The sequence below is a fragment of the Asterias amurensis genome, chromosome 4 (genome assembly GCF_032118995.1).
Source record: "Asterias amurensis chromosome 4, ASM3211899v1".
In the NCBI taxonomy this organism is placed as follows: domain Eukaryota; kingdom Metazoa; phylum Echinodermata; class Asteroidea; order Forcipulatida; family Asteriidae; genus Asterias; species Asterias amurensis.
In genome coordinates this window covers 15096934-15114768 of record NC_092651.1, presented here as the reverse complement: position 1 = coordinate 15114768, position 17835 = coordinate 15096934, and the positions used below count along the sequence as shown (strand labels likewise).

Sequence of the window (17835 nt, the reverse complement as noted above, 5' to 3'; positions counted from 1 at the left end):
TTCGGAATATGGTAATTTCTTTGCAATAGACAGAAACAGGACATAGGTTCTATATTGTTAGTGTCTGTTTCTGTTCTGCTTCTTGCAAGCAAATTGATTTTTTTTTCAACAGTAATTTCTGTAAATCTTGCCACTCTTTACTTTTGACATTAACAAAAAGCTGAGGCAGATGCTATTTTGTTTCTGTTGATGTGTTTGAGACTGAGCGACGCTCCCTGATCAATAAAATGCATCATGTAATGTAGTTCAAGTGAAAGCACCTACTATGCAGATGTTTTGTAATATTAGTTGATCATGAAAAACACATTTATTTTCATTTTGACCATGTCCATGTGAAGAATTCATTTGAGAGACATTTCTGTATTCTAGCTCCTGTTCCCAATTTCAAAGAGCTGCTTTATAACCAGCAAAAGTAGCTAAGCGCAACAAAAGTTTGCTTACTAGAAGAACAAGGTTACCAGCCATACTGTAATGTCACGTAAATGTGTGACTGGTATCCTGCTCATTTCTGCTTGGCAGAAAATTGTTAAGCTTAAGCAGCTCTACGAAATCATGTAGTTATCCAGGCCTTATTTGACCAAGAGGCTTGCTTGGCCATAAGTCACTCCAACCCTCAGTATTGTATCAACTCACTATAGACATATCACGATGGGGGTATTCGCTTGGCATAATTTTCTTCAAATATTGACCCTCCGTCTTGAAGGAAACCAACAACACAAGCCTTTACTGTCATCTCATTACCACACACCCTTCAGAATGGTAACTGTGAGTGTTTGTATATTATTCTCCTGACCGAAGGGGAGAATTTCGTTTGGGCTTTCAGCTCCACAGTTGTTTGTTTTTCCCCCTGTTTCTCATCTTTTCTGAATCCTTTGACTGTGCACAACCTAATTACACCATCTCACAGCGGGGGCATCCTGACTGCATTGAGAGGTCGTCCTATTGTCTATAATGAGAGTTACTTGTGGCCGTTTTTTTCTTCTTCACATTTCTTATTCTTTGGGCTCCTTGAGGAGAATTCCAGGAGTCATGGCACCCTGTTGTGAAAAGGTCTATGTTATCAATAACATTCTATTTGGCTAAGGGTCATTAGTAAGGATGTATTATGAGGCCAAAATAAGCTGTTTATTGATCTTAGTACCATTAACAGTTAGGTAGGTATACAGATCTCCATGGTTAGTCCATAGTCCTTGCTCTATGATTGCTCTGTTTGCTGATGGTTAGATCACTTCAGAAGGACAGTTTTCTTTTGGGGGGTTTCTTTGAGCACGGAGGTAGGGGCTTTGAGGAAGAGTGACGTTGGAATGACAAGAAGTCAATTGAAAAGTTGTCAGGAATATTTCTTAATAGTTGTTTTTCTTTGTGTGTTGTTGTCTTTGGTTATTTCCCTTGTGTTATTTCTATGATGTGGATAACATTGGTAAATGTCAAAACCATTGTCAGCACTTCATATGGCCAATAATATAGACTATTTTTTAATAACTATGAGGGTAAATTCTACCCTGAAAACTCAATTGACCATCAAAGTCACACTGGAAAATATTAAAGAAAAAAACACTTTATGTTTTCATTGTTTTTAAACTTTTGGACTCTCAACACTTTGGACAATAATGACAGCAACTCAAAGACATGAGCAACAATGACAGCAACTCAGGCATGGATAACAATGACAGCAACTCAAACATTGACAGCAATGACAGCAACTCAAACATTGACATCAATGACAGCAACTCAAACATTGACAGCAATGACAGCAACTCAAACATTGACAGCATTGACAGCAACTCAAACATTGACATCAATGACAGCAACTCAAACATTGACAGCAATGACAGCAACTCAAACATTGACATCAATGACAGCAACTCAAACATTGACAGCAATGACAGCAACTCACACATTGACATCAATGACAGCAACTCACACATTGACAGCATTGACAGCAACTCAAAAATTGACATCAATGACAGCAACTCAAACATTGACATCAATGACATCAACTCACACATTGACATCAATGACAGCAACTCAAACATTGACAGCAATGACAGCAACTCACACATTGACAGCAATGACAGCAACTCAAACATTGACAGCAATGACAGCAACTCAAACATTGACAGCAATGACAGCAACTCACACATTGACATCAATGACAGCAAATCAAACATTGACATCAATGACATCAACTCATAGTTCATAGCTAACTATCATGGGACTTCCCCAGAAACTGAGCATTTTATGTGACCTCTCAATGCACCCTCTGCCAGTCTACAGGGCTATATAACAAGGTCACTGTTTGTTTCTCTCAGAAACAGATTCTCTTTGTCCAAAACAGACACCTATTAGCGGACAAAAGTGAACGCTGGTTCAAGTTTCTATGGTTCTGTGTTTACAGGCACCATAAAATAATACTGCATAATAATGGTGCGGCGGGGTGTACTCGGGTGTTCTTTAGAAAGGTTGCGGAAGGAAAGACTGCTTTAGGTAATTGAAACTGCAGTCAGGCAGAAAAGTGAGAAGTCTGCCCAGAGTGGGGCTGACCTTGGCGAGGGAATTACACCAGTAGGAAATAGTGTGGGAAGAAATGCAAGATCAACATACCTTGGACTATAGTTTCATAAAATGATGGTTGTTCTTGGAAAATAAGTAAGGGATGTTTGTGAGAAAAGCCATGCATTAAAGTCTGCAAATGGCAACACGCTTCTTGGTTTCTTAAAAATAACCACTTTTTCTTATTCGCGTAGGTTAACCAACCCTACCATGGAAATATCAAACATATTTATTTCTGCTTAGAGTAGGCCTATGGTCTTTTCCAGCAGGACCAGTTTGTCAATTCATTACAAAATCAAACACTTTCGATCTTGGCTTTGCTCCGTTGTCATAATGGGTTGATGTAGCTGGCAGCCAAAGGCGCCCTTGCATGCCTGCTTCTCGAACATGTTGTAGCCGCGTCCTTCGCAATTCAGCTCTTAGCGGCTAGTAAGGATGATTAGCCCCCCAAACTATTATTACTATTATTAGGTTGCCAGCTTTTTCACTATTAAATGGGAAGCTTTTCAGCTCTGAACTAGCCAGTCTGACCACTTTGAACAGAATTTTTGCTGCTCCTTTGGTGTTTTTAACTTGAATTTGGTCAGCGGCCCACTGTTATCAGAGAGCTCTGTACATGTAAGCCAAATGTGTGAAGGCATCAGGTTGGCTCAGTGATGTCTTACCTTGCCTATGGACCCTGGTTTGAATCCCACCTCAGACCATGCTCAGACCAAAGCCTAGCAGCCCACTGTTATCAGAGAGCAGTGCACTGTACATGTGAGCCTATGTGAGGAGGCATCAGGTTGGCTCAGCAAAGTCTTACATACCCTGCCTGTGGACCCTGGTTTGAATCCCAGCTCAGACCATGCTCAGACCAAAGCCTAGCAGCCCACTGTTACCAGAGAGCAGTGCACTGTACTTGTTAGCCTATGTGTGTAGGCATCAGGTTGGCTCAGTAAAGTCTTACATACTCTGCCTGTCACCCTGCCTGTGGACCCTGGTTCAAATCCCACTTTACACCAAAGCCTTGTATTTTCCAGTCTCTACCTGATTGCATGGGGTTTTCCTTATGGGGTTTCATCCCACATCTTAAACTGAACATTAATTTTCTTCTCTTTTGCTATTCAGTATAGATAAAGTAACAGCTCTACAGTATCATGTGAACCTAACCATTACATATGTAAAAGGAGTAGGTCTCATAATTCAAATGTAAATGTAGTCACACATACAATGTACCTTGAAGGAAAGCGCCTTGAGCGTCACTGAGTGATGATGGATATGCGCGCTATATAAGAAGCCTCTATTATTACTATTATTATTTATAATGTATCTTGCTAATCCCTCCATCTTCCAACCCCTGCGGCCTCTAAGCGTATCTGGACAGTATCATCAAGATCCAATCATTGACAACTTAAGGCTTCCATTTTGCTTTTAAGTAAAACCACACTTAATTTCAGCAGATCTTGAAGGGGCAAGTTATTCTGCCTAATAATGTGTTGATAGCATGAGATGTCTTGATGGGTTGTCTTGAAACACACCTTGACCTTGGGGTCTTACTGGATGAGGGCTGTCTAATGCTCCCCAGAGAATCTTAAAGGGCTTATGTGTACAAGTCCAAGTTGTCTCATCTCATCTCATCTATTAAAGGGAAGAAAGCCTGATACCTCACGGAGGCAATGGAGGTACTCTTAAAATGCTCCAGTATAAATTTGCTACTTTCTCATAGGGTGCCTTAGAAAATGCATTGGTGTCCTATTGCTCTTTCAAAAACGAAGTATACAGTCAAATCCACTGTCGCATTCTAGAGCAATCACAAGTTAAATCACCACTAATTATAGTCTCGACCTGGAGTACTTTATAAGGGAAGGTATACGTTTAGTAATCACTCTTAAAATTAATGGCATTCAAAACTTTTGGTTAGAAGCCTAAAGCAGTTTGATAGTATAAGTGGCATGGGTGGCATGGTTGGCTTGTGCGTAAAGCGCTCGCCTCTCACTAAGGTGACCCCGGTTCGATTCCCGGCCAGGGCTAAATGTGAGTTGAGTTGTGCGTTGGTTCTCTGCTGTGCCACGAGGGTTTTCCAGACCATCCGGTTTTCGTCCCTCGGGAAAAATCAAACACTTTCGATCTTTGGCTGTGCTCCATGGTCATAATGGGTTGATGTGGCTGGCAGCCAAAGGCGCCCTTGCATGCCTGCTTCTTTAACACGTTGAAGCCGCGTCCTTCGCTATTGAGCTCGTCGCTGCGAGTAAGGATGATTAGCCCCCCAATTTAAATAATTAATTAATCAAGCATTTTGAGAAACATTTCTCTTCAAAATATCATGGTTATAAGAGCTTAAAGTGTACTACGCGCTATGAGCAATGACATTGCATTGCTGCTGATTGATGGTTGGTTTAATTTCTTTGATCATGTTGATTGTTGCGTGTACTGAAATTCAAAACAAGCTCACAGGACTGATGGGGAGAACGTGGTCTTAATGACATTCACTTGTATTATAAAAATATCCGATTTACTGAATTCTGATGTATTGTTCATTTATTTAGTTTTGTTTCCAAGGAAGCTATCTTTCTGGACATTTGCAACATTAACTAAAACATACTCGGTTGTACAGGTGTGGAATTAATTAAACCTTTTTGGGGTGGGTGGGTAAATACATGATCTGTGTGGTTTTGGATTTAAGTGAAAGGTCATGAGCATGGTGCGCGAAATTGCTGTGACTTACGGAAAAGCAAAGTGTGCATTGCGGCACCCAGCCCAAATTAAATGCAAACAATGGCAAAAAGCAAGAAGCGTTGAGTTAACAATGAGACCGATGTGAAGATGACTTGGGTTTCAACATTCAACACCCCCCCCCCTGTTTCCTCAGTATTTTCCATCTTGAATGCCCCACATCCCTACTTAGAGATTCCAGTAAACTGACCCAAGCTTCATTGTACGTTGAGTCAGAGATGACAAATACAACCCCCTTTTGGGGAAAAAGTGAAATTACATTAAAAGTGAAGACAACCAAAACATCTGCCATGATATTAATGTGATTTGATGTGTTTTAAAGCATTCTACATCTTTAAAAATGATTTTTTTTGGTAAGTATATAACTTCATTAATTGACCATTGAACTGGTTGTGGCCATACCAACCAATTGTGCATCAGAAAGATATATTTATGACAATACGTGTGCAAAAAACTGGGCTACCAAACTTGCTGAGTGCAAGTAAAATGCATCGTTGACAATCCAGGTTGGCTTCTTTATTAAGTGCCAGGCTTGTATTGCTGCTTAGTGTAATGTTTTAGGGAGAACTGTATGTCTTAAACTGTGTTTGAATCTTCAATTGTTTGAAGTTTGCACACAATGAAAAATAAAAGAATAATTTTTTTAATTTTTTTTTAATTTTTTTTTTTAATGGTAAAAAATATCAATATTACAGTACACACTACTTATAAGTACTACTGATTCCAAATGCTGTGGCATTTTATTTCCGGAATTAACGTATCACAACTCTGTCCTCTGCTGTTTGCCACAGAGGCCTTATTTATGGATAGGCTTATCTTTTCACAAAGAAGGTAACTTACCTCACAGTAAGTAAAGACCAACTGCAAGAAAATCAAAGAAGAGGAATAAAAAAACAGTATTTAGAAAAGCACAATAGTTTAACCCTCAGCTTTTGTGGATTAACTTTCGATAAAGTAAACTGCCTGCCTAGATCCGGGTTTCCCCTCAAAGCAGAAACCAATTTTTGCCAGATTTTTCTTTACTTTGTTTGACATCACAAAAGTGATTTATGAAAGCATTTTTTTATTGGGTTTTGAACTTTGTTGTCAACAGAATGTGCACGAAGACTGGTTTATTTGGTTTTGTCAAAGATTTTGAAAGCTGTATTGAATGTATTGAAGGGAAGGTATGTGGTTGGTAATCACCCTTAAAATGAATGGAAAGGAAAAAACCTATTTTGGTTAGAAGAACCGCAGCTTGCAAAAGTGTGAAGCATTTTGAGAAACGCTTCTCATTGAAGTTAAGTAGTAATGCCAAAGTAAATTAGTTTTTATCCTTCAAAACTTTAAATCTATCTCAGATTGTGCATTCAAATTATGGATTATTCTTCCTGCGTGGACATAACCGCTCCAGATTTTCGGTGATATCCTGAAAACATGACCACCTTTTAATATGAAATTTTCGCAGGTTATTTTTTATTAACATTTCTACACTTATATAGGATTAAAGCAATCATTCAAACCGTTCCAAAAACCAAATGTATAATTTCCCTTCAATGACAAAAGATGATAAGGTGTGCAGTAAAGTTTAAATAGGATTCAAGCCTCAAATTGTACGTTGGACGGCCAGGCCCAGGACTAGTGATTTTAGACTCTGGAAAGTAAACCTCATGACTAGACAAGACAGGGCAGTCTTATTGTGTCTTTCAATTGAATAACAAAACTTCACTGTATATCTTTAATAAAGAAACATGAAGTTCAAATGTTGACTTTGAATCTGACAAATATTTTTTAATTTTGTTGGGCATCAAAGTATAATAGACCATGTAATCTTGGATGTTAAATATTAACAAGAGAGCCACAGGGTCTTGGCTTCCTGTAGGCGTGATTTGCACAAAGCCCAATGAAAGAAAACATCAAATCTTAATATTTGAGGATTATGAGGATTATTCCATGTCAGACTTTTTTATTAACTTTTGATATGTAGAAACAGGGCACAAGACTTGTTCAGCTGTTATTTCCATAGCACATGTGGAAATTATGACACAGAATGTAAACAATTCCCATTTGACCAGTGTAGGAACTTGCCTGCCAAAAAGACCCTGGTATGTACAAATTCACTCACTTTGTAAACAAAGGGACATTTTGTAATCTTTGCCATACAACAAAGTGTCATACATCAGTGCTTGTCCAAGTTAAAAAAGTTTACAACTTTGTAGAATTGTGTTCCTCATTTGTATTCTTCTTTTTGTATAATTTGTATTCTGGTGCGGTAAATAATTTAAACTACTAGTGCATGTGGTGTTCCGTAACTTTACCTCAAACTTGAGAACAGTAAATTATAAAATAAAGTAAGAAAGTTATTAAAAAAATTATCAATTTTTGTTGTTAGTATAATATCATAAATTCACATTGCTATTATCTTTGATGGTTCATTATTTTTTTTAACAGCGTTCTGGGGGGTTCAAAATCATTTTTTTTTTTTTTTTAAGTTCGCATTATTTTTCATCTAATATTTCTTTTGGTACATTAATTGCTTGCAGTTTGTTGTTACCAGCTGTCCGTAAATGTATCTGTGTACATCTAGAGTTCGAGGTGTATAGAATGGCCATGGTAATCCAGCCATGCATGTTTCATATCATTCAGTAGTATCCACCAGGCCCTATACACACCTTAAACCTATCAGATCATCATAACACCTTCATGGCACATTACAGGCCACACATCAAGGCGATATTTCATCCTGGGGTCTGCTTGATATTTTTTCGTTTCTTCCTACGCTATGTAAGAAAAACTTGAAATTGTAATTGAAGCCAATATTGCCAAGATTTGGGTCTTAAGTAGTCATCTTGCCTGATACTATGTAGCTAGATAAATGTTTCGTCTAGTGGCATTACGTTACCTCGCAAACCCTTTACTGGTTTACAGTAGTCAACAACGACGTAGTCCGGTTCTTCAAAACTAATCAGACCTGTCATCAGCCTCGCCAGCTCCCATTAAACTTATAGAATGCCCCGAATGATAACAGCATTATCGGCATTTGTTTATGTCCTTCCAAGTTGCGCGGATCGCCATTTTTCTTTCTGTCGTTCATTGCGTCTGCTTCGCTTATCTCCCCCTTCCCCGTCTAAGGATTATAGCAAGGCATCGCATGCCGATCTGATCAGCTAAAACTCAACATCATTGTGTCATTGGCAATGTTATTCTTATATGAGGGAGGCTGAGTGTAGTGAGTGAGTCATTTTGAAAGGTTAGACCCACAGTTAAATGATGTATCAATTGATACTTGGGTGATGTGATAGTATGCAATCATGCACAGGGATGATAGCGACAGCTACTGAGACGTAAATTTGTTGGTAACGCCAGTTTCAGATAGCATACAAAAACACAGAGCACAAAAATAGAGCGAATTTTGACATTACTGGGCTGTTTTCGCAGCAAAGTTTTCGCAGCAGATGAGCCTGTTTCAACTCTGCCAAATTATTCGATGCGAATTTGTGTCATCAAAAATTGTATCGCATTCAAAGAAAGTATGGTTTAATCAGATGCAACTTACCTGCCAAAAGGACATTAAGTACATTTGTTATCGTTTTCCATGTTGTATTATTATTATTATACCCTTCTGAAAATAAAACCAAGGGACCTCCCTGTCTGTATTTTTCAGCCACAACTTGTAAAATACATTTCCACAGATTCTGTTTCGTGTTTAGCACTTTCAGGCCTAGCATAAGGTGCTATTTATAACCATTTTGAGAATACTTATTATTAATTGCTACGCCATTTTTGTACCACTGCAGGCAAATTTTGTCCAGCATGGGCACACGATCAACGTGCTTATTAACTAAATCCCCAGTGTTCACTGAGTGCTGTATGTAACGGTCTTTTCCATTACAGAAAATATATTTACAGTGCCCATGCACAAGCAACTCCATCGACCAAAAACAAAGCATCACCTCTAGGCACTGCACATCCCGAGTGCATACAAAGTGCGTCCTTTTTTATACAGCACGCCAAAATGTCGAGCTGCTTTTTTCATGTTCTCTATACATAGGGATACACCATACTAGTATTGGTTATAGTATATTCTAAATTCTGCACTTCCGATCACCATTGTCCATTTCTGCACTAGCTCTGTATGCGTAAGAATGCCTAGTAAAAACTTGGAGTATGCACGCACAAAATCCAAAATTCCTGGCTTACCTGTGAAATATGCTTGACATAAGCAAGGGCTGTTTCTTTGCTTACGGTAAGCAGAGCCAAAAAAATTGGGCCCTGGACTGTTAACATTAGGCCTATGTGACAAAAAAACATATTAGAAGGAATGCATCTGAGTGTAACATTATCATGTTATCATGATGGATGTTTTACCATCAGCCTGTATTTTCTAGCCCCTGTGCAAAGAGGGAGAGAGGTAGGAAGAGAGGGAGCAAGCTCATACTCATAGGGTTAATTGCTTCACCCCGTCTTCTCCTCATTGGATTGTATGCCATCTGTCCACACACATTACTGGAGCAGCAGCATCCGTAGCGTCCATGTAATGTTGTTACCATGGTGCTGTGTAACATCTCGGAATCCAGCTAGCAGAATGTTTTCTTCTAAGCTACTTTTTAGTGGTGCTTAAACAGCTGTAGGAAATTGGCCTCTGCTGGGGCCGATTGCACAAAGAGCTAAGATTGATTTTAACGGAACTGCATATCTGTCGTAGTTGCTAAGTAAAGCGTGATGTCACAATACAAATCACTATTGTAATACTGACAATTTGTCTTATGGTGAATTTGATTGCTTTGTGAGATCGGCCACTGGTCTGGCGGGTGCAGCTATATAGAGATGAAACATGATGCCATTAGCAAGTTTGTTTCTTCTTCTTCTTCTTTTCGTCATGCAAATTTTCATTTACATCAATTTGTATTGTAGTTCTTGGTCATCTAACAATTGTTTTTTCCAGCAACTCCTAAGTTCATATTTATCTTGTTGCCTTTCACTTGTTCAAAACATCAGCATGGAAGTGGGTCATATCATTATTCTCGTCGGCTTCCTTTATCTCTGACCCTTCGTCAGGATTAAATCAAGCAAGTATTATATCCCTGGCGATCTTTTCTCGGAGTGTATAAATTAAAACCTACATGTTCTTGCATTTCCTTTATATCCGTACCACCCGTATGTTTCTCTTATATTAAGTAGATTCACTTTTTTTTTTATGTCCGACACTTAATCAGATTGTGTCTTCCACCTTCAAACCCAATTCTTTTGTTGGCCGACCATTTGTATCAGTTATCACATCACCCAAGCTGAGTGAAAGCTGCCCTCTGCTTAATAAGATGCTTTCCAAGAAAGCCATGTAAGCGTTGGGACAGGTCTGTCAACAAGATGCCTTCTCCTGCAAGGTTACATCGCAGGTCCTTGACCGAAAAACATTTTTTATTAAGAAAAACCTCTGTGGGAGTTAAAGATGCTAGGTCCGATAATTTGACCTGAAAAATGTAGGCTTAAATTTAGTAACCATTTAGATTCAAGAAAATTGCTTTCATTTCAGGTTTGCACGAAAAAGTAATCCACCAGCAGTGAACGACTTCCCTTATATTGAATTGCAAAACAAAATGTTTCAGTTTCCACTCAAAAATCACCCGTTGCTACTCAATTAGTATTCAGTGTGCACAAAACAAGCTTAGTCTAAAAAGTCATCAAAGAAACAAATTCATTAAACCAATTTTATTAAAAGGGTAAATTCATTCCCATTCTAAAATTGTCCTTAATCTGCCATTCTATCACCATTAGATGGTAATGCTTTCTTGTGGAGACAAACAATTGCTCATGTGTTAAGGTGTTTTTTGCATGTTGATGTAATGCTTATTTCAACTGCTGTAAAAAGAAATTAGTGATTTTGGATGTCTTCAAATTTGCTGACTTAAACTGCATCTTAGATGGAAACTAAGATTTCTCCGGAGGATTTGCTTGACCTTTCTATCTGAGCTACCCGCATTGAAACTAATGAATTTATTCGCTGATTTCACCAATTCTATACTTCACCTTTAAAGACAGATGGAATATAGCATCAAACCTGACCATGATGGGGAAGGATTGTAACCATCTTAATCAGTTAATCACATTAACAGCGCCTTCCATTTGGAAATTTAAAATACTCTGACCATGAAGAGGATTTGGTCCTGACATATTCTAAGAAAACTGCATTCTAGCAGGATCTGTCAAGACCTCGGCCTCCCGGATACTGTCTTGTGGTTTACTACAAGGGTCCCTTGCTAAATTGTAGCATGGTTGCAAAGTTTTACCAAATTTACCCCTTGTGAAAGGACAACAGTTTTGTTCTACTGACCAAGTTCTCTTGCAAAATCTGGTCAAATATTGCTACCTTTTACAACCAAGCTAAAATTAAACAGAGAACCTAAGTTAAATTGCTGTGGTGTGAATAGCACTTTAGAACTGGAGTGGGAGAGAAACCAAGAGAGTGATTCCCAAGTGAGTCTTTAAAGGAGTAAAACCCTTGGAATGCTCTAATTACACCATTCATAATATTCCTCCCCCAGAGTAATCGCACATCCGCTGATGGATTGTTGTTCTCTGTACTTCTTTTCTTGGGTTTCAGCTGTTATTTATGACTTTCTTCAAAATGATGAACTTGTTCACGATGTGGTTGTGTTTCTTTAAAAAGTCACAGGCCAGTGACCGGGTGATTTTTTTTTGGGTTGTGTTTCTTTAAAAAGTCACAGGCCAGTGACCGGGTGATTTTTTTTTTTTTTTTTTTTTCTGGAGGAGATGTAAACTCGGAAACAATGTTTGTTTGGGTTTGTGAAGGTGTCATTTCCTGGCATGAGCCTAGTGTGATTACTGGGGAATACTGAAACATTCCTTTATGATGTGTGTTTACAAATGATGACAATTCTCGGAACTTGCGCTTCGGTTCGCTAACATCAGATGTTGAAGATGTTTTGATTCAGTCATGAGGAAGGAATTGAAAGTGACAAGGAGGGGAGCGGTAGCATTTCCTCATCACTGTTTTCCCCCTGTCTTGACCTATTGCTTTGGCCAAATTTGAAAGAGCTGCTTATGCACAAAAAGTAGCTAAGCACAACATAATTATTCTTACAAAAATAAGGTTACCAGCCAAACTACCTTGTATTGTGTACAATTTGCGACCCTTACCCTGCTCATCTCTTACTAGGCATAAAATTGTTAAGCAAATATTTCCTGCTGAAGCAGCTCTATGATGTCAGGCCCTGGTCGGAGGCAGAGGTGATGAAAGTATTTCGTTTAAGCTTATTTGTTTCTTGACTTATAGATTGGTGGTTGTGTCAAAAGATGATTTGGGTTTATTTGATGATTGTAACTAATGGTGATTTGATACTCAGATGACAGCAGTAAAACAAACTTTCTACAAATCTTTTACACAATTTTTACTAGAATTTATGGCCTGAATTACAAGCACAGGGTTGCAGTCCTTATACATGTCCTTCACAGAGGAATAAAGGCAATTGCCTCCATGCCCCCTTGAAATGCTCCAGTAGAAATTTACATATTCCTCATCATAGGGTGCCCTTTACCAAGGAGAAAATACCTTGGTGCCCTTTGCTCATACAGGCAAGGGGGTAGTGCCCTTTGCCCATACAGGCAAGGGGGTTAGATTCTCCTAGCGAGGGCACATATTGCAAATATTGGCCCAAGACGCACACATGCAACTTTTTTTCAGGGAGTTAGCAGCATATAAAATAAACATTTTCAGTTTTTTTTTTCCCAGCAGGCAGTTTTATTGATTAATGTTTGTATGTTAAATGCATTTCTGTAATTTTCTTTCTGACAGGGAAGCTGCAGATGGCACAGTGTAAGTGGTCGTACGGTGACGTTATCACTGACAACGTTGTTGCAGCTATCTGAGCTGGAGAGACGTCAGCTTCAGAAGGTTGCTCACCAGAGACTGCAGAATATGCACCTTGGACCCATCATCGTACCAAAAGGTAAAGTTTTTTTCTTTTTGATTTGTCTTTCTTTTTTAATGCAAGTCGACAGACACACAAGTACAGGGCACAATTTCACAGCCCTGCTTACTGTCGGATTCTGCGCTCACAATCACCATTCTCTATGTAAGCGTGGAATACCTTGTAGCAAGGAGAATGCATGTGCACATGCCAAAATTCCTGGTAACCCGTAGCTATAGGTGGCAGCAGACTTACCAGGGAAATCCACTGTTATTGGAAATGTGCGCCTGCTCAGAACTACGTCAACAATAGACTTTAACTGGTAAGTCTAATTATGCCGCCCAACTGAACTTTCCAAAGTCTTCCATTGCAGTGTTTTTATTTGTCCATTGATGAACCAACAGCGAAAGATTATTCTGAACTTGTTTTTTGTTGAATTTTTTTAATCGTGCTGTTTGTTGAAATTGTGCTGTGCGAAAAGTACTACATCATACTACGGATGGATTATGACAATATAATCATGCTACAAAGTAAAACTCTATCAATGTTTTGTAAGTGTTGCATCCTAGATATCTAAATGTACCAGAAACCCACTTGAACACCAATATCCGTGACTTTCTGTAAGCCCACTGCTCTCAAGAACTCAATATTGTTACTCCAGCCTCACTGAGTCAATCTCAGTTTCTCATGTGTACACACAATCGCGCCGACCATGTGTGGGTTTTTGTTTTCCTCTCAAGAAGCGAAATAACCTTTTCCCTATCTCTCTGAATTTGAGCTTGTATAAATCTTTAATAGGGAACCTGGATTAGACGGGAGCTCTGATGGTTTTATATAGACGTCACTTCACAATTCCCAGGTCCACTGTCGGCACAAGTTCCCAACCTCTTTATTGAACCTGACGGCCACTGCTGTCTCCAAATGCCAAAATTAAAGAAAAGAGACTCGGTTTGTTGTGTACGTAGGTACAGCGGGCGCACCAGGCCTACTGAAAGGCTGGCATTCATTTCTCTGACGGAGCCAAGGGAGAAGGCTTAGGCAGGTCATGTATTACCAGATAGGCCTTTAAGCGCATCCATTAGTGGGTATGCCATGACTAGCATCAACAACACTCCCAAAAGATCCTCATGCGCTACCTTCATGCGATACTCCGTCAGATGCAGGTTTTATTTTCAACGGTGGAGAAAGTTTTGGGAATACCCGGGTTAGTATAGCGTAGACACAGGTTTCCATGACGTGCTTATACAGATACCTGAGACTCGCAATCACTCTCTGCCCGTTGGCTAGATATTCATATAATCAGCGAAAAATTCTGATGAAATTTTTATCTTGAAACGTTTTGCAATCAGTTTTGATAACACCCTTGATGGGTGCTGTGAAGTTGTTTAGTGATTTGAGCAATTTCAGTTGTTAGGACATGAAATGCTCCGTTTCATGTAATGGCATGTGCTTGAATAGATAGGTGCATTTAAATCCAAATCTAAACGAGCAAGTTTGAGTTTGTTTTCTCTGAACAAATCAATGTCATTGTTTTAGTTCAAATTCTGATGAATTTGTTTTCTTGAAACGTTTTGCAATCAGTTTTGATAACACCCTTGATGGGTGCTGTGAAGTTGTTCAGTGATTTGAGCATTTTCAGTTGTCACGAGATAAAATGCACTGTATACATGTTATGACATGTGCTTGAATAGATAGATGCATCTTTATCCAAATCTAAAGACTTTGTTTCTCTGAACAAATCAATCTTGTCAATTCAATCTTATCACTTTCCTCTCATTTGTTTTACTCTCTATACACTTCTTTTTTTTCTTTAAGCAAACTGACTTGGATGGGAAAACAAATTTCTCGAATTGATTTTGATCGGCTAACATCTTGAAGCGACGTATTCTGTTAATTGTTGTTCGCTGATCATATTTTACAATGCCCTTGACATTTGCTGTTAAGTTTAGTTTTTCTTTATAGAGGGTCTCCGAGGTTGAATTCTGAAAATGAAATTAATAATAATAATTGATTCATTTATATTCTCTTCAAATGTGCTGAACAATAAAATATTAATAACAAATACAAGAAAATGCACTTAAAATTTACTCATACCCGCTAAATTAGAATTAATAAAGGTAACAGCAATAAAAATTACTTTAAAAATGAACTATTAAAGTTACAATTAAAACTACCACAATAAAAAAAAACCCATTAAAACCAGTCTTAATATACAAGATAAGTATCTAGAGCCATTATGAAAAAGAGGAAAAAACTCTCTAAACATGAAAATTGTTTAAAATGCCGCTGTGTTTTTATAAATACTTCCAGTCCAAAGTAAAAAAAAAAATTTGACGGAGTCACTTTTAGGGTCTGTATTGTTTTTGTCCAGATAATTTTAAGTTCATTGCTTAATTTTTGTGATATTTAATCAAAACAGCAATGGATTTGAACTTACATGTATAACTATGCATAAATTCCTCTTTTGAATGTACAGACCCATTTCTTGTTGTTGTCCGATAAAATCATGTTTCAAATTTTCGCTCTGTAAGAGGGTATCAAATACATTTTACATCATTGTAGTGTGAGGTTAGAGGCTTGTAATTTTTCCTCCACTTTCATTACGACTCTGTCTATTGGAAAATTAGTGCATCACAATTGACCTTCGAGCCTGTCTTAAAAATAACTCAACCAAACATTTTCATGTGGAGAACCACACATCCATGTCCGTTCATTTGTGAATTTGATATAATTTGTTTGAAACCTTTGAGGCAAGTTAAGTTCCCTGGTTTTCCAAGAAAGCTCCTCGTGGGACTTGTGGGCTTGTTCCCTATGACTTGATGTACAATTGTCAAATCGTTCCCTTTGACTTGATTTCTAACTGTCAAGTCGTAATTAAGAGTTTAGACTACAGTTTGGAGGAGTGTGACCTACTGTGACTCAAATGACTGCCTCTGCTGCCAACGGGCAATTTCATTTGGATCAGGCACATGCAATGTATAATCAGTAATGAAGCAAATATAGCTTAGAGTAGTATTCTTGTAAGTTATAGTGGCTTTTCTGTGTTGCTTGGGTGTTTGCTTCTAACTTCAAAATTAGAAAGCTCTGGAACAGTTTAAAGAAACACGGATACGGGGATGGAGAGTGAAACTGTTTTAGAAGAGCCCTGAAGATGATCAGAGAATACTGATCAAAAACTTGAGTCCTTAACCACCGGCTCTTCTCAGAAGAAACACTACTAAAAAAGTGATATTCACATGCTTTTACCACAAACCTCTCTAAGTTAGGCTTAATTTTTTCTGTGCCAAGGTCCTACATGTACAATGTATGCTCTATTTTATGTATTCCGAAAGCGCCATTAAGGTACATTTATGAGCTTTTTTATGTACTTGTTTATGTACTCAAACTGTGTATGAATCGATCCTGTTATCTCAGGATTTGTCTTGGGGATGTACCAAGGCAACAAACTAGCAAGATACATGTTGTCTTGAGGAAAACTTACTTTATATATTTTGTTATTCAGAATATCGAACAGCCTCAAATCAAAAAGGGACCTTTTAGAATCAAAACGCAAATCAAAAAGCGAGCAAGCTACCATGTTACATGTTCGTTGTTGTCTTGCCTGTTGCCTTGCTCATTTCTGCTGAGCAGGAAATGTTCTAAAAGCACTGTTTTCTGCTTGACTTGAGCAGCTCTATGAAATTAGTCCATGAATGGTCTGCAGGTTTATACAATTATATGAATTCCCAGAACAAGTTGTGATGTGCAGGTTCTCAGTCCACACATCAAATCTACAGCGTATTCTTTTCCTGAAACCAGGTCATTGAATGATGTAAAAGACCCGCAATCACCTCACAGCATAATCAGCTTTTCAGTCACACAGGGGGGACCCCCGACACATACTTAAACACCAACTGAGCACCTCATTGACGCAATTCCTAGTAAAATATCAGTCAAGTACTACTCGGTATACAGCCGGATTACATTTTGGGGAGTATTTTTGCGCGTATGATAATTCTCAGTACGGAAGAGCAGTCAGGTGAGACTCGCTCTCAAGGAAATGTGAATATCCTGTTAAAGCGCTACCTGTAGTGGTCCACATGGGGTCATTGTCAACTAACACTAGCCCGATTGGGAATAGTGAGGATGTAATACTGGATTCTCATAGAAAGAGGTACACCAGCGCTTGCCCGATAGGGAATTAACTCCTTTTTGGTGATGTCTATATCTTGAGTGGCCCCCATTGTGGTGCTGCAAAAATTTCATCATGCTCATCTCTGAGCAGAATGTGTTTTTCCTCCTCAAAAAAAGTTCACACTTTTTGTTTTGCTTCTTTCCACTGCGTGTTTTTCTCCCTCAGTATATTCATGAGCAGCTGTTGCGGTGATATTTTAAGAGGAAATGAGGAACGTTGGCGAGCGAGGAATCAAATTTCTCCAGGGCGACCAGTTCATACAACTCCAATCAAAATGTTTCTATGGTTGTGGCAAAACACCATCCTGGTGCTATCGTCGGCTTTGATGTATCTGTCACAATTGGATGAAGATTTGTTTTCTTTTCTTTCGTTGGAGAGATGGCTCGCACATGTATCCCCCCCCCAATGTTCCCCCCCCCCCCCAGAGACGACCCCATGGTCACAAAAACAACGTTATGCTCTGGATTTTTCATCTTGAATTAAAAT

General features: G+C 38.6%; 1 protein-coding gene across 2 annotated transcripts in view; it reads left to right on the top strand.

Moving 5' to 3' along the window:
• LOC139936043 (rho GTPase-activating protein 6-like) overlaps positions 1-17835 on the top strand; it is a 155719-nt gene that overhangs the window by 80102 nt on the left and 57782 nt on the right. For both annotated transcript variants that reach the window (XM_071930755.1, XM_071930754.1), the window contains one exon: positions 13061-13214. In XM_071930755.1, coding sequence (XP_071786856.1) covers positions 13061-13214 — 154 coding nt within the window. The remainder of the gene's footprint in view (positions 1-13060; positions 13215-17835) is intronic.